The 20990-nt window shown below is 42.8% G+C and overlaps 2 protein-coding genes across 2 annotated transcripts in view; one reads left to right on the forward strand and one right to left on the reverse strand.

The window, feature by feature from the left end:
• Positions 1 to 8932, forward strand: part of LOC118289165 (zeta-sarcoglycan-like) — a 30435-nt gene extending 21503 nt beyond the window's left edge. Inside the window, exons 7-9 of the mRNA XM_035615951.2 lie at positions 908 to 980; positions 7200 to 7323; positions 8159 to 8932. Coding sequence (XP_035471844.2) covers positions 908 to 980; positions 7200 to 7323; positions 8159 to 8350 — 389 coding nt within the window. The 3' untranslated portion in view covers positions 8351 to 8932. The remainder of the gene's footprint in view (positions 1 to 907; positions 981 to 7199; positions 7324 to 8158) is intronic.
• Positions 8933 to 12634: 3702 nt separating this feature from the next.
• Positions 12635 to 20682, reverse strand: LOC118289136 (tetratricopeptide repeat protein 31). Its single transcript, XM_035615881.2, has 18 exons — positions 20508 to 20682; positions 20294 to 20316; positions 19494 to 19560; positions 19186 to 19391; positions 18999 to 19079; positions 18853 to 18912; positions 18584 to 18760; positions 18075 to 18239; positions 17871 to 17934; positions 17671 to 17761; positions 17420 to 17561; positions 16836 to 16940; positions 16428 to 16527; positions 16027 to 16267; positions 15499 to 15573; positions 14978 to 15080; positions 13914 to 14029; positions 12635 to 13368 (listed from the first exon to the last, which is right to left on the reverse strand). Exons 1-18 carry the CDS (start codon positions 20530 to 20532, stop codon positions 13290 to 13292), a joined length of 1920 nt encoding a protein of 639 aa, XP_035471774.1. The 5' UTR covers positions 20533 to 20682; the 3' UTR covers positions 12635 to 13289.
• Between the last annotated feature and the right edge of the window lie 308 nt (positions 20683 to 20990).

Consider the following 20990-nt stretch of genomic DNA (forward strand, 5'->3'; position numbering starts at 1 on the left):
AGTCTCGACTGATGACGCTCACAGACGCCTATTTCTGTGATAACACAGATAAACAGTTAATGATAAAATTTACAATGCTTCTCATGAAGAAAAAAAAAAGTTATTATATAGTATTGTTAATATTGATGAAAAGATAGAATTGGGACAAAAGGCTGCTGTCCAAGGCGACGCAAGCTCAAACGCTCACTTTCACTTTCTGACCGATCGGGGGAAATCCCATTGCGTTGACTTGGATGTGCGTTTCCATGGCAACCAAACGGTCTAGCAGGAATATTTTCAGTGGCCACTTTATTAGGAACACCCGGTCAAACCGTAAATTCTACCTTTTAATGGGCTTAATGTAGATTTTTTTCAGAAATGTGAAAATTATCGCTGAGAAGATATTTAAAGATGCAGAGGCGCTTCGGATTTCCTGTCCTTGCCATTTGTATGCATGAGGGGGGCAGATTATTAGAAAACGCTATTGAGTATAGTGCAGTCATCTCAGTGCCAGAGCACAATATGATAAACAATATCGGCACCATAAAACCTTATAGACGAGCATAAGGTTTGAAAGCGGACGCTGGGTGTATTTACATACAGTTGTTCTTACAGATTGCTCATGAGATTGACCATGCGACAGATCACAACTCTACTGTCACAAAATATTGCGGTGGGTTCCGTTTTGCTCCGTTGAAAAACTGAAAGCAGGGGAAAACACAGGGGTTTGATTGACAACTTTCCCACCATGTACCGAACCAAACAGGTTAGGCGTTAAAGCACACAAAGGCCTTTTTTGATACAATTTGCCAAAGAACGCCTATTTTGGTCGGTTCCGAAAATATGATTGCATGTTCGATACCCAGCCTCAGTGAAAACATCCTTGGCTGAAAATCTCGTGAATTATGAAAGTGCATTTTGTCGGCAGGCTCCGAGGGCGCCGTGTTCGGACACTCAGTGGAAACTCCCCTGATCCAGACGAGGGCCTCTGAAGACCTGAGGTGAGTTCGTATTCATTGACTCTACAGAAATTCATTCAAGCTCAGTGTCACATGTTCACATCCTGTGCGATTAGAGCGAAAATCTTTGAAATAATGATGATAAATGTTCCGTGGCATTTTTTTAAAGTCGAGAAGAAGAAGAAGAAAAAAAAGCGTGGCATTATTCACTGGCATCATTAATCTCAAGCGACCTCTTGTAAACGACGTTGCCTCGTTATCGCACAAATTTAAAACAATATTTGACCATTATATTAATTTCACAGCCCAGCGGCGAGCTAATTTGTTAGTTATACTCTTATAGCAGGCGGGAATTGATTAAAATGCGGGGGAGAGCATGGAGACGGTGGGTGAGGTGGATGCTTATTAGGCTCGTACACTCCCCATGCATGCGATCCCCACCGCACTCGGGCCCCGGGGCCCCGGAGCTCGCTGTCGCTCCATTAGCGAGCTGTAACGAGTGTGGTTTGTTGTCCACCTCACTGGTCCTGGAGGGAGGGCTGCGATCAAAGTTGGCAGAAAAAGCAGCGTTCTGGCAGCTAATTCCTCCAGAGTGAGAGGAATACTGATGAGGCTCGCTTGCGCGCACACACACACACACACACAAACACACACACACACACACACACACACACACACACACACACACACACACACAAGCACAGGCTCAGGCAGTGGTCACCATCTGCAATGTGTTCAAAATCTTAACGAGAAGCAACCGAGCAGTTGAGAAGAACGAGAAACAGCAGCACGACTCGTATTTGAATTGAAATGCATCGAAAAATCTCACCGAACATTTTTAATTCACACGTTGTCAAAGTTTGTGTGGCTCAATTACAAAAAAAACTGTTGCAAAAATCTGTCCATGTTGTCAAAAAAAAAAAGGCAGGAATGAAATAATCCAGGAATTCACAAGAAGAGAGAGGAAGACTAGAGGAAAGTCTGCAAAAAAACCAAACATGTAGAAGTATGATTTCTTCTTTTGAAACCCCTCCGATTCATCTTGCGGCGTCTCGTGAGAGAGGTCAAACAATTGTGCACGATTATCCCCGACATTTGAATGATTATTGTTTCTCCCCTCTCTCCGTGACCGTGGCAAGGCTTTGAGTCGGGGCTGTGATAATAACTCATCCCTCCCGGCGCTGAATCCTCTAATGTGACCAAAGCAGCGACTTTTTTCCATTATATACAACCGCACGGTAGATTGTGAGCCGGTACAGCCCCGTTGATTGATTAACGCCGTTTATGTGCAAATCTAATTTACGACCTGATACGATGACATCACACTGTGTAATAACAGGGACTTTGATTAGATTTTATCACAAATACTAATAATATTTTTTTTCCTTCTCCACTTTACTTTAATATCCTTCTTCTCAAAGTCCCAACATTTGTTGGTTAATGGATTTTTTCTTTTTTTCTGATTGTGTGTGTCCTACTCTTGGACTGAACTCCCCTCTCCCCACCTCCGTGAAAGTCTGACAAGTTAAACCCCTTCTTTTTTTTTTGCGAATCACTCACCACCGGTGACGATACAGACGACCCTTCTTTTCCTCTGTAAAGGAAGATCGTCGTCTTTAGGAGGCTTTTTCTCTCTCTCTGCGAGCCGTAAACACTGCGATCTGGGAGAAAAACGGAGCAGAGACAGAATCAGAATCAGATAAAACCCACCCGAGGTCTTCTCCTCTCTCAGTTCTCTCCCTGAGAGCTTCATCGGTGCACACTCACACTTGACCTTGCCCTCGTCCTGCTGCTTCTGCGTGATTGAAATAAAGTGTCAGAGATCAGAACGTTGCAACTAAGAGTGAAATGGCCCCTTGCCAAGAAGAAAACGGCAGTGGGGGGGTGAAGTGTGTGAAGTTTAGGGGCCGCAACTAATAGTTATAATTACCTTAATTTATGGATCAATTGTTTTGTGTGTTGTGGAGTGTCTAATGCACATCTTAATTTCCCAGCGCCCTAGCATTTATCTGCAGGCAGGTCAGGTTTTCTCTCTCAACGGGAATCTAAAAACAAAGCAGCAGATTGTTTTGTCAGTATCTTACAATGCAAACACATTCGTGTACAAAGTTGGATAACAGGATTGATTTCATAGTCACTCAGGTTTTCTTTTACCCCCTCGGTTCATCCTCTTTATCACCCGCACGACCAAACAACGCCTGAAAACAGGTTTGCGTGCGATGGCTGGGGAAAAACTCCACCTGTGCCGAGGAGCTGCGAGACCTTGATGCCGAGCTCTCTGAGACAAGGGGGGGCAGAGCCGTTATGGAGCGGAAATGGTCCTGCGGGAGGGGATGTGTCGGTTTGTCTTGTCGCGCTAGCAGTCATAGCCGTGGAGTTATGGCGCTGATCTGCACCTTCACCTCGCAGTCACCCCTGCGTCAGACAGCTAGCAGTTTAGAAAGCCTCCGTCGTCATTGTACGAGAGAAAAACAGTCCAATGACAGCAGAAGTTTAAAGACACAACCAACAGATACGAGACTAATTAATACTTAGAAATAGAAAAGTGGTTTCTTATTAGCTATTGCACAGAATGGATATTGCATTTAAAAATGATGTGACTATATATATTTAAATATGTCATATTTTCAGTTTCGCCCTCACACTTACCTCTGGTGCTTTCATCGTCATGTCGTAGTTAATTTCTGGTTCTCTGATTCCTGATGCATGGCTGAAGCCCATCAGAAAATAAAGCAGCGAAGCTGTGTGATGGATGCTCTGATATAACTCTTGGTTAAGCTGAATCCTAGTTTTTTTACATTTCACTGTGATACTCCTGTCATTCTGTCAGAGACGCATCTGTTCTCTCGGCACCTATTCAGGACAGACAGTCGACGGGCGTCTTATCGCTATGACAAAACGTCTCCGGGTCTCAGTTGTGTCGGGAAACAGACTTTACTTTTTTACTTTATTCATTTTCTTTACAGACAAACTGCAAGTAAAACTGCTGCTCCGGAGCACACGGGGAAATCTGTAGCGAGACAGGTCTGACGTTAAAAGCAAAAAAGAACCCAGACCGGATTTGAAGAATTGGGCAAACATTTTAAGAGCTTTTCATTTCATTATCTGTGCGGCCCTCTGCTACTAAAGCTCTCCCCGCTCGTCAGGTCGGGCGCCTGCTGGCCGGCCGTGCACTCCGAGTTTGTGCATCTCCCCACTGGACGGAGATTTAGTGATTAGCGAGTGGGAGACTATTTCATCTCTCGTGCTATCAAACTGTTCAACGCTCATGACGAGTCAGCCGAGGATGTGTTTGTGCATATGAAATTGCGGAGCGCGATGGAAACGGTGACTATTGATAATTGGGTTCAGACGATGGCTGGATGTAGCCCGGGATTTGCCGTGATTTAATGTACAGCGCTTTATGCGTGCTTGCGTGATGGATTTCCCCCAAAAAAGAAAAAGGTATCGATGTATATCCGTCTCTTATCAGTTCAGGTCGTGGCCTAATGGGCTCCGGGGACTGGGCAGGGGGTAAGGTTTTCAACATCGAGGCTGTGGGCCCCTGTACGTCATCCAGCGCTTTTTGGCCGCCACTACCGGCTGCAGAGCACGGACCAAAAGTGAAACTAATGCCGTTGTTTCTCCGTGAAGCCCATGGACACACTGTGTGATAGCGACGTGTTAAAAAAAAGAACAATTTCGCCTTTAGAATGCCCTAAACAGAACAGAGCAGATGCGCTGTATTCTCTTAATCCCCCTCATCCGCTGTGACATCAACGTCGGCCATCAGCACATTTGGTCCGGCGCAGCCCTTTCCTCCGTCGCTCCATGATAACGGTGACCTTTTCCCGTGGAAATAAATGTCAGTTTGAGTGCAAGAAAGGATGGGAGGGCACGTCGTAAACAGCCCTTTATGACCGCAAACAGCACGTGGGTCATCTACAGTGAGGGAAGTGATCTGAAGAAAAAATGAAAACGCCCAAAACAGCTTCACTTACTGATTGACTTTGTCTCGAATGTAATCTTTTAAAAATTCATTTCATGGGGGGGGGAAACAGTTTCTCATGTTTCCTTGATGTCATTTAAGGGAGAATTGAGACAGAGTTTTTTTTAAACCAGGACTTAAATGGCTCCGTTGTTTTTTTCAGACAGATGATCTTTCTTCTATTTGATTAAAAACCTGTCGTTAACATTGTCTCCATTATCCCTATAAAAGTAGCATAGCAAATGACAAAGATCTTAGGAAAAAAAAATTTGTTCAACTCTGTGTTTACTGGTTTTCCTTACCTGCCCAGCGATGCAACACTTGGTAGAAAGACAAACTAAAAAATGCATCATATTTGATATAAATGACTAGATGAAGGAAAAATCTTAAACAAAACCAGAGCAAAAGATGAAGAATAATGTGATGAACAGGATTTTAACACTTAATGGGAAACACACACGCTCCTCAAATCAAGTACTAGTTCATTCATCACATTTAGTACAGTTATTAAAAACAATGGGATTGAAGTGGTGTCATTTAACATGTTGAATTCAAGTCCTGTGCAGTCAGTGATGTATTTTGAATGATATCTTATCATTCTCAATAATAATTACTGGTTTTATCAGTCAGTGGTTGGGTGAAATGTGACTTCACGCTGCCGCTGGAGCCTCACAAACAAGACTGTGAGCCTTCTGTGCAGGAGAGTGGTTATAAAAACCCCCGCGAGACAATTCATTTAATGCTTTATTTTGGACTGTGTCTGAAGCGAGCACTCTTGGAAATTGAGTACTTTGTCTTCTGGGCGGAAATTACCAGAATACACACTGACCTTGTCGGGACCAGTAGTCCTCATGGGGACCGGAAGCCCCTGTCCTAATGAGGCAATACCTCAGTTCTGAGATCTGAGGGTTAATGTGAGGGGAAGGGTTTGGGTCCGGTTGTCCACAATGTGAGTGGAAGCCGGTGCCATGTCTTAATGAGAATAGAACATTTAGTGGGTGAAGATAGAAGTGATTTGAAGAGTGGCGATATCACACATCACCTAAGCTAACTTTAATGACTCATATATCCGAGTCCTGGGCAATCAGTGGATGCTTGAGACGTAATTATTGCAATTATTGAAACATGCCAAGCCGAGGCGCACTCTGAACTCCGATTCCCTGCGACTCGCTAATGAGCGTCATAGTTAGGGGGAAGGGATCGGCGGGTTGTTGCGTTGCTAGGGGAGATGGACTGTGAGCGCTCTAATTTTATTTACAATTAAATTCTTCAAAACATTCTGAAAATGACAGTAAAAAGTCAAAACTGCAAATAGGAAATGGAGAAGACGGGGGGAAATATGCATCATTATCGTGTGCTACGTTATCTGTGCTGGGGCACAAACAGTCCCAGGTCAAATGCACATTTCACAGATCCTCTCCAAACTGTATCTACTGAAAGCTGATTTAAAGTCAAAGAGGCTTTTCGAATGCAGATGATGAAATTCATTTGCCTTTTTCTTTTCTTTTTCTTCTCTCCCCCCTTATTCCGCTAGCGCATAATCGGAAATGTGTGTCACTTTCAGAGGGGTATGGAGATTTGAGCGATTTCAAGACGACTCCTCAACGTCTCCCATTTAAAATTCATTGAAAACAGATTTGGGGTAGATGGGGGGCGGGGGGAGAAAATCAATTTGAAACGGTTATGAGTTATGAAAACAAATTCCCCATTGATTGGCTCTCACACTTATCTTCGCCCGTGTAAACAAATAGTCCATGGGAGGGGAAAAAATGCAAATTGCATTGGCCTCAGTGATGCTGAAGGTCAAAATCAGCTGATACAATTACGGGCTCTTCAGGAGCCGTGCTGGATAAGCATAATGAGAGGAGCTACTTTAACATGGAAAGCACCTTTAATATTCCACAGGTGATGAAATAATTGGCATAAAAACACACTCACGCATCAGAAGTCAAACTGAAATATCAATAAGCCGGTTTGTTTTGTTTGTTTTATAAATACGAGACATTTTTTAAAACGCCTTGCCGCCTTGGGCCCGTGTCTGAAGCATAATATGATTGAATGTCGTCAACCTGCCCCGAACCCGTAATTACACAAGGATGTTCATAACGTGTGGACTGAACAACAATCAATTTACCCTTGCCTGCGACTTGTATCCACAGCTATTAAATCAAACTGAAAGGCAGCGATTTTTAATAATGCAAACATCCCCAAAGTATAAACAGAATAGATCGATGAGTTCATGCACTAAATCTCTGAGATGCGCTTGTTTTTTGTTATTTTACCCCTCTTGTCAGACTGGAGTCTCCAACACGGACTCTGACCATGGAGGCTCCCAGGGGGGTCGAAGTGAGTGCCGCCAAGGGTCCGCTGAAGGTCAGCAGTCGAAAGGACCTACAGATGGAATCGACAGAGGGAGAGGTGAGGGGCATTAGGAAATATAGGAGGAGTTTTTATTATTATGTTTTTTGACATTTTTTTTTTGTTGGAACTATTCTAGACATGTTGATTCAGCTTTACGAAGACTGCAGTTTGTGGTGCCGGTGGACTAAAAACATTTTCCTGAGGAGTTACTGGTCTCTCGATCTCTAGTTTCAAGTCCTCTTCAATACAGCACGATGTTCATTTCGACTCACTGAGAGTGAAATAGACGATGCAGCGCCGTAGTGTGGATGCAGCGTGATTGACAGCTGGTCCGTCCAATCGGTGCGCGGCTGCGGGTGTAGGTGGGCGCGCGGCGGGCCTGCACTTGGCCTTAGTGGCGCCAACGTGCCAAAACGTTCCCAGTGACAAAGCGAACGTGCTGATGTTCGCTCGTTACAATGTTTGGCGCGTTGGCGATCTCAGTTCAGCGTTCAGTGATTGGCACTAAAACCCAGAGTACGGCTAAAGCTGAGGGGATGTAGAAAGAAATAACGGGGTGGCACTGGACAAGTTAGATGTTTGACTTGACATTGGCACTAGATTAAAAAGTTAGGGGGTCACCAAAGTTGTTATAATTCATCCTGTTGACAACAAGAGTGACTGAACAAAACCTCATGGCAATCCATGTGAATATTTAATGAAGAGATGGAGAGATGCCATTCCTCCTTCACCGCATACACTGTTGTATTTCACTCCGCCTGTCACATTGTATTTACTGATTGCACCACAGTCATTCATCAGTTTGAGTTCGTAATAAATCCCTTCGGGGCATCTCTGGTGACGCTTTTTGAATGACCTCCAGCACGTCGGACGTTTCCCCCCCCCCTCCCAGATTCTTTTGGACGCCGACACCATACAGCTGGGGAGCCTCCCGCTCGGCGTCTACACAGCGTCCGCCGGCCAGGCCTCCCGAGAACAGGCCGCGTACGAGGTGTGCGTCTGCCCCAGTGGCAAGATCTACCTCTCGCCTGCAGAGGGCAGCTCCACCTGCCAGGCCATGAGCAACATCTGCCTCTGGAGCTGACCTGGGAGCAGCGTCGGCCATCGTGGGGGGGGGGGGGGGGGGACTGACAGCTGAGACTCCAGACTCCTTCGTTGGTCGAGGGTGAACCTCGTCTGGGGGGAGATGGAGCTCAAAATCGTCCGTGTCTGAGCTGTTTTCAGATCCCCACAGAGGCATCGGCAGGGGTCCCCTGAAGGTTGGCCTGAGCAGCTCTCCGAAGTCAGGAATGTCGCATTCAAACAAGAACGTTTGTACAACCTTAGATTAGAGTCAGAGGACGCAAACGTTTATTTTTCTACTCTGAGTTCAGTGTGAACACACGGTGAGTGTTTTTAGGATTCACAAAGAACAAGAAAAGACTAAACACAGGTGCCTTCCGCCGCGAGAGACGTCGGAGTCGTGGGTTCCCGAAGTTGTGGTAGAAAGTGAACTAAGCACAATTCTGTCATGTTTTTTCACCCCCAGTTTTTAGATTATTTTGAGCATTCTTAATATATATTTTAGTTTTACCCACTGTGTCAGCAGCTGTTTTTGGAATTGAACATGTTCTTATGTGGCACACATTGTACTTGACCTTGATAAAGACGAGTGAAACAACACGAACACGGCTGTTTTGAATGTTCACGTGAAAAGGTCCAAAAAGATCGTATGTTACATAGTCTTGAACAGCAAGTGAAAAGTCCCAACTCCAAGTCTACAATTCCAACAGAGCACCTCCATCCATTGACGAAGATCACGATGAAGCTCCAGAACAGCTACCGAGTGCTTTCTCTGCCCCACTAGGTTTAGAGAAACTTCTTCTCATTCAATTGCCAAGTCACCTCTGCACGTTAAAAACCTCAGCTTAAAAACCTGGGGGGGGGGGGCAGACTCAAGAGCCTGGCTGACCTTGGCACAGCAGCTGAGGGCGAGGCAGGGCGCAGCGTGTCAGCGTGGCCCCCTGGAGTGCAAGGTCTCGCACCACCCCACTTCCTCATCGGCCTCCGGTAAGAGCCGTGTTGGCATTCTATAACAAGGGCTTAAGCTGCCCTGTGCACTAGCTGCTCACTGAGGTTTTTTTCTTTTCTTTTTTGAATGCACCATGAAAGATTTTTGTTTCTGAGTATGTGTGAAAAGACGGCCAAATAATCACCCTCAATCGCATAGTTGGGCCACGACAGAGGAGTGTTGCATCTTCATCTCATCTCGCACGCTGCTGGTCCGGCTAAAGTGACGAATCCCCCAGAAAACATGAACTGTATTACTACATTGAATTTTAACTTCTAAATTATTTACTCTAATGTAGGAGTGGGACAGCTGTGTGACCATGCATAACAAAGGGGAGACACTAATGCCGGTTCTCAAGCGATTCCACCCAGCTCGCGACTGCTGTGCCATTAATGGCTGCTGTGAATGTGACACTGTGTCAGGAATGTGAATGTGACACTGCGCCAGGAGAGGAAAACAAAACTAAGAAATCGCTCGAAAACATTACACAGACAGTGGTCGTACCAGAAGTCAGGAGCATGTGGACGCGGGATTGGGTCCATGGGACTTATCATGACATCAAGGAGGTGAACTAGACGAGTCAAGAGCAAGACGAAGTCCACTGAGTTGACCAGAAAAAAAGTCTCAAATTATGATTCCACTTGGAAAATACCAGACACATACAATATAAACAATGAAAGTTTCCCGATTTCCGTTTTGGCACAAACCTGCAGTGATCCATAAGCCTCATGGCCCTACGTATGTCTGAATATGTTCATGCAGTTAATCGAAGCGCGACTATTTCAGATTTTAGCCACAATCAATAAATAATAATACTGCATCATCAAGAGATTCGATTGATTTCTTCTACCTTTCCATCATTTCAGCGATAAATCGTGAGAGAGAGAGAGAGAGTTCAGGAAGGTTTTGAAGCATAATAAATACATTTTTTCTTTAAATGTGATGAACTCACTGAAATGATCAGAGGAAAGTGTTCATTACTCAAACCAAAACACACCCAAAGTGATGTTAATCAGTTCCATCGTCATCAAAGACCTGTCCAGTTAGAAATCTTTTCTCCTGCGCTTTCCTAGGGGAAAATGTTTTCACGTTTTCAAATCAAGTGAGAAATAGAGTCGCCCTCTACTGGTCATACAAGAGAATACAGGTTTTTCCAGGCACTTTCCGCATCGCCTTCACCTCAAGGATCCAGTGATTGTGTCCATTTTTTCTATGATCTTGCCTCAGCATTTCACCAGGCACAGGCATGTGCCGGGATAAAGTCTTTTTTTCCTTTGCCTAAGGCAGTTTGAACAGAACTGGACTGAGGAGTGTTTTCAGACGCAGCCTTAAGAACCCGCATCACTGCGGCCTGCTGCTGCACAGTCACGGCCGGGCGCACATCACAAGTTCCCTGCCTTTTAATTAAGCCCAAAGTTGCCGTCAAAAAGCCAGATGAGTGTGTTACTACAAGAGCTACTGCAGATTTTTCTTCTTTTTTTTTGCATTTTAATGTAATTTTTCAGAAAGCACGTGGAAAGCCTCTGCAGCAGCAGCAGCGAATGTTTTGAGGACAACTGATCGAGAGTTATGAATGTGTGTGCGTGACAGCGGCTGATGAAGAATTAGTGCTGCCGCGTTTGTGCTGACTCGGGACACTTGCTTCTCAATTTGCATCCTGTTTCTTTGGTGGACTTTGTGGTTCACACACATAAGCAGATACTTGGACAGGACCTGAATGAGGCCAGTCTCTTGAAAAGTCACAATTAAAAGAGACAAAGAGTTGTGCTATGCACGACATAATGACTTCTGTGGGGCTTTTTAGGAAGTAACATCAAATCTCAGAACTAATAATTGGCTCCCTTCCGCACGCAGTAACACCATACGAAGCGAGCAGGTTGACAGGTGAACGGTGCCGGAGACATGAGTTCACATTAGGGACACGGCTGTTTCTGCTGCTAGCTAAAGACCCTGGCATTTTGCATTTCTGATCGTGCCGAAACATTTGTTTGGATCAAAGCGGGCACCAGGAAGCCTGAGTCCGTGACTGCTCTGGATATACACGCCATCATATGCATATACTATATACCAGTTTAACAAAAACGAATGTGGATAATAACTGGTCCTGGAAAAATGAAAGTTTGCCTTCTTAGTTCCCTGTTCCAAAATCGTCTGTGAACTTTGAGACGTCAAAGACATAAAGAGCAAGGTCACGTTTCCGCGGGTGTCAGAAACGGTAACGACGGTTATCTTTACTAGGTGACTCCATGTGTAACTAGGTGATCAGACAGCCGCGTTGTTAGGACGACAGTCTTGTGTCCTTTCATGATATGAGATTATATCAGCGTCAATCCACAGACGCCCTCACAGTTGACGGGACATGATCAAACACAGCATAGAAAGGTAATTTTTTCAAGATGTTCCAAGGCAGAAATGTCTCGGATGCATGCATCTTACCTACCGACGCAACGCACGTCCTACTAAAAATTATCCAGCAATTTATAAGCAAATTGAAAGCTGTACTGTCCTTTGAATGGTTTAGGCTTTGTCTAAATATCCTTCACACAAAGTATACAAACCTCTCAGAGCTCCTTTTCATTTCTAGTTTTCAACTGGAAAAAGAGCAAAGAAACAAAAAGAACCTGCACTGTAGCCTGCTGAGGACTTCAGGTCCATGTGGTATAATGATGTTAATAATACCAAGCGAATTAGAAAGTTATGATGCAGTTGCCACCGTCTTGGAAGTATTTTTGACACTACCACTATTTCAAAGAATCTCCAACCCAACCGCTTCCCTGCAGATCCAAAGCTTTGCTTGTGCTGCCACCTGTTGGCTCATCGATCAAACCAAAACACACCAAGCGACATAAAATCAATCATCAAAGACCTGTCCAGTTTGAGTGTTATTATCCTAAACTGAGTTTTTTGGGGGGGAGTTTAAAGACAAAAAAGGACAGGTTTTTGATAAAATATTTAGAATTTAAGAAGAGCAAACCTGAAAAAGCAGTGGGAATGACACCTTCTTTCTTCTGACTATCTGACGTTGACAAGTCAATTACTTTGCCATAATTGAAATGAATTGAAAACTCAAACGCATCAACTAAAAAAAATGCTTTAAAATCTAGTGTTGAATACCTAAATATTGGGTATTGTTCCACACATTAAAAGAGTTCATTTGCAGCCGGGTTCCTGAATCTATTCAAATCTGAGCCGGAGCTTTAGACTAAATATAATTGGGAGCTGCCATGCGTCCTTTGTGTTTGGAGGAAACCGGGTGCAACACACTGGGCCCCCTATTGTTTAAAGAGCACGTTTAAATAATGAGACAGGAACTCTGAATATGAAAGAATCTTTAATTCTTGTATTAAGAAAACAAACTGCATAATCAACGAGGCATCTGAATAAAGAACATAATATATGTCGCCTTGTATACTGTAATCTTAAAGTCATTTTATGAATGACCCCAAAATAAGGCTGATGAATTATAGATAATTACTGATTTGTCGTCTTCTTTTTTTTTTAAAACATGGATTAGTGAATAATAAAAGATACTGAATATAGATCATTTAGATACAGGTTGTAATTGTGAGTCACTGTAATACCTTTTTGTAAAGTTCACAATATGTAAATAGGGTCAGCATCACTTATAATTACACCAATAATCATTTCAGCATCGCTGAAAACTCTGATTACACAAGAACGAAACAAAATTTTTCCAACATTCATTGAAAACAATTATTTTTGCACTTTAGATTTTCATAAAAAATGTTAAAAAAAGATTCAAAATTCGTCCACTATACTGTTTAGGCTTCTGTTCATACCCACTTAAATTGTTACTTTTGGTCATAAAAACATAGAAGATGATCATATTTTTTCGATAAAGTGGAGTCCACTAAAGACAAATAAAGTCTTAAAAGTCGGGACAGAACAAGAGTTTCCGTTTTCATTGGGAGATGTTAAGAGTCGGGGAAGATCGGAGGCGTCGCGCTTCCCTTCAGTAGTTGTAGTCCACTCTGTGGTCGGAGCCGAGTCTGTGTGGGTGAACGGCTCTTCGGCTTCCAAATGTATACTGCCTGTAAGCAGTGGATGATGTTGCGTATGATCAAAGTGTTTCATATGTCAGGATAGAAAAGTAACCGCATAGCAACTACAAAACAGCTTTCAAGGCTTAGTTAATCTCAAGTTATTAAGATATTGTACATAAACCTTGATAATATACAGAGGTTTAGTTGGACATTAAACCTGTGCTTTAAGAATGAAGGCGTTTAGCTTAGCTTAGCGTAAAGACTGGGAAGCAAACGACACCGGCTGACTATCAAAAGTGAACCTCTAAAGTTCAGTGACACTGTATTTAAAAAAAACAAAACAATTTGAGGTTTATGTGCTCAATTTATTTCTTGGCAAACAACAGCTGAGAGCAGTGACTTTAGAGACTTAGCTACAGAACATAATTCACTAACTTCTCCCACCTCTTTCGGTTTATACCAAGCTAACAATGTTCTGGCCCCGGGTCTGCAGAAGGTGTGCGCGGCGTCGAAATCTTTTCATCACGCACTCGAGAAAGAAAGCGAATAAATTTGAGTCATTCTTTTACCAATGAATGATGCAAAGCACTTACCGCACATTTTCGAAATGCAGGTCCTCAGCTTTGAGGGCAGATCTCGCAATGCCCATGTTTCTTGGAATCCTGTCGGGGTATCTCACGGCGATCTTCATACCGTTCAGCTCAAAGCCCTGAGGACATAAACAAAGGCATTGTATTTACATGAGAATTAGATTACTGTTGGTTAGAGGGAGGCTAATATATTCGCTTATTCCTTATGTACACAAGGGGAACGGGGACAATCGTTTGTTTCAGATTTTTGTTTTTTGCGGCTGACGACCAAGTGAGAAGAGAACAGCAGTTACTTGGATGAAACAGTGACTTAAAAGATTCAGCCGCAGGCCCGGGCTCAGCGTGAGTGACATGTTTGAGGAGGATTTTGGCGAGTAAGAGCCACTATCACTGACCTGATATGACACCATTACACCTCTGACGCAGATAGAAACACGGAATAATAAACGTTAGAGAGCTTAAAGCATTGGCTTTAATTGTCAATCGCAAACAATGGAACTGAAAATGCTGACAAATTTGCATGTTGTTTGCAGCCATATTCAGTTACGAATTGAAAGGCGGCGATTTACAATGAAATGGGTTTCATTTCAGGTTTCCATCTGCCTCTGAGGCCGAGAAGCAAAAGGTTTTATGTTTTAAATGGTGAAGGGATGAAACTTGGCCTTGTTGCTGGTCTTGTGGAACAACTGTTGATTTTTACCTTGGTGGTAGAAAATGCAACTTGCTGAAATTGAGGTTGTTAAAAGTAGTTGAAAGCCACTTCGACTGTAGTTCTTTTCTCAGCAGAGGCACATCATCAAATTTAGCACTTTACCAAACATTTCACTGAAGAAATTTCAAAGTGGTTTGCAGATTCTGGTCCCCAGGTTCATTCACGCACTTTGATTCACACATTTGGCCTCATCAATACCAATTTTTTTAAAAAAGGAATTATTATTATTATTATCTAATCGTGATACAACCGTGGCTCAGAATAAAGCAGACGCACACAGATTGTGGTCACGTTGTAATTCGGGCCCTCACCCCAACACAAGCTCGGTAGATACAGGTCGGGATGAAATACTCACGTGAAAGCGTCTGATTGCTTCATCACAATATTCTTGTTTCGTAAAGTTAACGAAGGCACAACGTTTGTAGGCCAGAACCTTCACACTATAGACAACTCCAGCCCTGCAGGAGAAGAACATCAGAACTCACAATACTGTGCAAACCAACCACACGTGGTGATTTTAAATACTTGGTTAAATTGTAGAAATGAATAATAAACGATAGAGCTGCAACAATTAATCCATTAGTAATCAACAACTAAATTAATCGGTTCAAGTCGATTTTATGGGAAAAAAGGCAAATTTGTCTGATTTCAGATTCTTAAATATGAATATTTTCTGGTTTCTTTGCTCCTCTATGACGGTAAACTAAATGTGTGTGGACAAAACAAAACATATTCTTGGGGTTGGGTAAACATGATCACCATTTACTGACATTTTATGGACCAAACAACTATTGGATTAATCTATAATGAAATTAGTTGGAGCCCTAATAGACAATAACTAAATCACTTGACGGTGAATATTTCACATTCTCTTACTCGCTAAACAGGTCGGTTATCACAGCCTCGGGTACCGGGTAAAGCAAGTTGCCGACCCAAACTGGAAACAGCTCCCTGTGGAGAGAAACGATAGCTATGACACAATTACATGACACGACCTACGGGAAGATCCGGACTGTTACTTTGTGAGAAGCCATTTTAGCGGTTAGCGCCATCATTCATAACATTTCCGTCTGCACGAACGCAATCAAATGATTATCTGCTCAATTAAGAGAGGCCGAGGCAAATGGGGGCAAAGCAACACCGATAACAGTAAGTCTACTATCGGCACTGTGTGAAAAAAGATATAGAAATAATCTAGCCAATTAATCTTCATTTATAATGGCCAATATTGTTAATTATTCATTCTGCTCAGTGATTTAAATATTAATAAAATTACTATTCTATAAGGAAAAGTATCAATACTGACTAAAAAAGTGTTAGGTATTTAATCGGGGATTGCCCCACTAAATAAATAAAACACCTTAACATTTCACAACACTGCAGTGACACTGAGTTTATACTCACAGTGGCGGTTGACTGTTTTCAGGGCTGACCTTCATGGCCTGATCAGGAGTGGGCCTGTGTTGACTCTGGACGCTTGACATATTCTGAGCTGGGCCTAAGGTTTGGTTTCTAAGTGATGCGTGTGCAGCGTCCTGGGACTGAGGAGCAGCAGCAGCAGGGTTTGTGTTGGCTGAAAGGACTGGAGACACTCCGCTGACGTTCACGACGTGAGCTGGTGGTAGAGTGGCGTTCTGAAAAGCTCCTAAACACAAGAACACAAGGGTTGTAATTGTTATGGTGTACAAACACAAAATTTAGGTTCATCATAATCTGTTTTTCGGACATGCTCTGAAGTCCGGAAGTTTTCCTAGCCCGCAAACGTTGCTCCTGACATTTTCCAGAACTTCTCCTGTCGCACTCACCTGGACGGTGGTGTAATTTGGACAACACCTCCAGTGCTTTTGCGACTGTTCCGTGAATAATTAAAGCGTTTGAGCTCTGCTCCCGGGTGAAACCGTACCCCTGTATCAAAACAAACGTTTAAAACATAGTCAGTGAGCGATTATCTCTCCGCAGGTCCGTCAATACACTCAAGTTTCTGAAAGTTGAAAAATGTTGGTCACGGTCATTTGTGTTTATTTTCTTTTTTTGTGCGATAACCACAAATCTTAAATACATTCAATGATACACAATGCTGTATTTCTGAATAAATACAAAAATGAATGTTATATTACACAATGGCTACATCCATACTAGTGTTTTGCTTTTCTCCTCATAGCTTATATCTCCCTCATTGGTGGCGATTACAAAAACATGTGACTGTCACACACCATTAGTTGCGTTATCTGCACTCGCATTAGTTCCTGAGCGGCTTCTGAGTAAGAACCGTCCAGTTTGAGAACTTCACTGAAGGACTGGGCTGCCTCCTCGTACCTCTGGAAGAAGAAGAAAAAGAAGAAAAGATTTAACTCTCCTCACTCTCTGCTTTGGGACTACTTCAAAAGTTTGGACTCTAGTCACTGTCACGCTGCTGGACTTATCAGCACAGTTATTCATGTTCACAGCAACATTGAGTCAAAACAAGTCGGAGTAAATAATGTGCGCCAGTGCAGCTTGGTAACAAATTAATTCCTCGTGGTGTTGCAACAAAGTGAACCCAAAAGTCATTCCAACCTGAAATGATGAGGGTAAACAAAACAGTGGAAACACTTGAGGAAAAACAACTTACAAGTTATTTATTCACAGCTACTGAAATGTGGGTCATATATTAGGGTCACAATGTAGCAATCTAAAGACAACAATTTACTATGCATGGGGGACATATTTGCATTTTCCTGTTTTGCTTAGTATTTACATTATTTCGTCGACACCTACAGAGATGCCGCCGACACAAATTTCACCTAAGTTCATTTACCTTTAGACCGGCCAGAGCTCTGCCCTTTCTAAACAGGCCTTTAACCCAGCCTGGACACATATTGACACACAACTCCGCATCAGTCAGCGCCTTCTCATATTCCTGCATCTTCTCAAAACAGAAGGAACGATTGCCGAACAACCTGCAAAAGAAGCAACAGTTAAAATTTTGCATTATAAAAAACTCCAACCGTGGTGATGTAAGAATCAAATGTAAATCAACTGTGAACCAAGTTAAGGATGTGTTCTTACTTAAACTCTGTCGGGTTGTACTTAATTGCATCAGTGAAGTATTTCACCGCCATATTAAAATCTCCAGAACTTGCAAATCTATTTCCAATAACTGTAGGGAAAACAAACAAATTAACAATTAAAATGAACGCCCAATTTGCTATAGATCATGATCAATATATACTGCTGAGAGCTTGTGCAGTGAGACAGACAAAACTTACCCGCGAGCTCAGTACAAATTTTTCTATTATCTTCAAAGGTGGGGACACTAGGGGCGGCAGAATCCTGCATAAACCAAAAGACAGAATTCAAGTCATTGTTACCTTTTTATGCTCAAAATGTAGTTATTGGAACAGCAATCAAGGGTCCACCGTTTAGTTTGGAGGAAATAAAGTCATCTCTGATTCGTATGCAAGAGGGATCACCTTCTTCTCAAGCTCTGGTTCTTCGTTAGGTTTGTCTGGGACTGTTTTACATTCTTTAACCGGGCTCTTCTTTTTCTCCTTGCATTCAGGCTTGGGCTTCTGTTCCAATTTACGCTTGGCTATGAGAGCAGCTTTAGTCACAAAGGTACTTGTCATATCCAGTCCCTTAAAATAAAAATAATATAAATAAAACATTAGTGATAGAAACAATATGCCCAAAAGTGTTAAACACGTAAATGAGAAATACATGTTCAATGTTCTGCGTCAATTGTTCATTCGTGATTCATTTGTTAGTTAATACAACAACTTTATCTACGTCATGATAAAATGTTTGGCATGTAACACGGGCACAGTTTCGGAAATGATTCCTCTGATGGAACATTTGACACCAAGACCAAAGTCAATTTATAAGTACAGAGAACAGTTTTGAAAATTGAAAAAACTCATACTGCTTAATTACAGGTGTATGAATTGCAGTATTAATAATAACAGGCAAGGCACTTTGGTACCTCAGATTCAAAGGAGTCACTCTCGGCGTCGCTGTCTTCATCGCTGGATTCTTGCTCGCTGCTGCCTGTATCTTTAGCTGACGTCGACTTTTTCACACAGAGACTTGTATCGTTTTTGGATTTCTCATCAACCGGTTTACTATCCTCTACCTTAGATTGCTGTAAATCCTTCTTTTCCTGTGAAAGTCAAGAAAAACAAACCTGTTGAAACTTCTGCGTGCAGACGGGAGGCTCCCTTTTCAAAGACGATGCACGTTGCTGGTCATTACCTCTTCGTTTTTTACGGGGTTCTGTTTTTCCTTCTCAAGCTGTTTTTTTCTCTTCTGATTCTGTTGGGCAAGAACGCACAAAAGCTTTACCCAATTTGGCATTGGCGTATTACAACAAAACTAAGACTGGAGACGGTAGAATTTACCTGTTTCTTCATCTGCTTCTTCTCAGCCTTTTCTTTGCCTTTTTCCATTTCTTCTAATAACCGGGCATTTCTTTCGGCGTCCTACCAGAGTTATGATACAAGCATTGCTTAGATTTCCACAATTTGAAGTCTGCAGAATCAATGTGCATCCATCTTGGAAGGACAGACAGAGCAAAAGTGAACTCACGCTCTCTTTCGCCTGAACATTTACACCCGCTGAAGAGTAATAAGGGTTTGGAGGCTGATAAACAGCGCGGGATGACCCTGAAGGGTTCCCTCCGAATCTTCTGCCACTGCTCAGGTCCTCAGGGAGCCTCGGGTATCCACAGAAGTGGTTATCAATTTCATAATCCTCCTCACCCGTATCATCTGCCTCATGTTGGTATTCCAGACCTGTTGAGAAAAGGCTCGTTTTTATACATTTACCCAAATACATTTCATGAATAAATAAGTGTGTAGCAGATGAGTATGTAAAATCTTTCACGTGAAGCGTACCGAGAAGGCCAAACTTCACTATCCTTTGGAGGCGAGGACGCCTCTCAAACATATCCACAACCTTTTGCTAGACCGCAAATAAAGACATATGCAAATCAGTTCCACATAGTTGCTGACAAGCGTCAGAGCAGCTCATCATGCTAAATTCTACTTTCCTTACACCCCCCCCCCCCCATTGAACTCCAAGCACAACTAGGCTGGTGTTCTTCCGAGAATATCCTGTTAAGTTTCACTTTCCTTTACAATTAGTGAGCTCTTGCATCAGCTGTCAGGCTACTTTGTTGAATGTATCGTAGACTTTTTTTTTTTAAATGTTCTATACTTTTATATATATATATATATATACACATATTTTTAATTATATTTATTGCCCATTCTTTTGCCTAACTCTTTTTGGACGTTGTGTCCCCCAGCTTGGGATCGATATGGTTGATCTTATCTTATGATAAAGCATTATTTTTGATGAGCAATTCAACATGTGAAAGGACACAATGCAATTTATATATATATATCTATTTTTTTTTTTTTTTTAGCGTTACTCAATGAATTTACCGTTTGTCTCATTGCTGCGCGCGCACGCACACGAAGCACTTCAAAGGGCAGGAAGTGGCTACGTGCACTGTGTATACGACAAGATATTACTCAGCAAGACTGGTCAAAGTTGAGTTGCTGCCCCGCCGAGGCCATGAGCCCTCGCGGCCACATCGTCACCGCCGACGAGCCACAGCCGCTAACACGCGGACACTTCCTCAATAACTCGGCTTGTAAACAAACGGGTCAATTGAAATGAGAGTACTCACGAGCATGTCCATATCCGTAAATTCTGAAAGGAGAGTAAAGAAAACAACGTTAAATGCCGTCGTCCCGGCGTCAAAACGAACCACCGGGGTTTTGCAGTGATTTGTATTCAGCGACAACTCACAACTGCTGCGAGCAGCCTAGCGCGTTAGCTCAACTACCCGCCGACTCCTATCGGAGACGCGTAAGCATTCGCGCTAAAAGGCATTTCCTTACCCGTCTCGTCTCTGAACATCTCCATCTTTAGTCAAATAAGCCGCCCACGCCTTCATATGCGCTTTGATTTGAGTTTATTTTTTGTGTTCATCCGCATTACTTGGCACCATAACTTCCACTACATGTTGCTCGCAACTAGTATCGCGCGAGTCAGAACCAAGAGAACGGAACTTTTATGTGACGCATGCGCGCTGTGGCGCTACTTCCTGTCAAGCGCCGTTGCTGCCCCCTGCCGGACAGATGGTGGTACTCTCTCTCTAACATCATTATGTGCACATCTACAATTATTTTTGCTTCCATGTTGTAAAATCAGATATATGTAAACTTATCTTCCCTCATTGGGATCGTTTATGTACGTTAACATTTGGATGTAACGGCATTTATTTCAACTCTTGGAGGAAAAGAGGGCAACAGTGTGCACAAGTTTAATGCCCCTCATTATAAAGCTATTGTTTGAAATGTAAAGGCTGGCGGTATTTCTAC

The sequence above is a fragment of the Scophthalmus maximus genome, chromosome 12 (genome assembly GCF_022379125.1).
Source record: "Scophthalmus maximus strain ysfricsl-2021 chromosome 12, ASM2237912v1, whole genome shotgun sequence".
Classification (NCBI taxonomy): Eukaryota; Metazoa; Chordata; class Actinopteri; order Pleuronectiformes; family Scophthalmidae; genus Scophthalmus; species Scophthalmus maximus.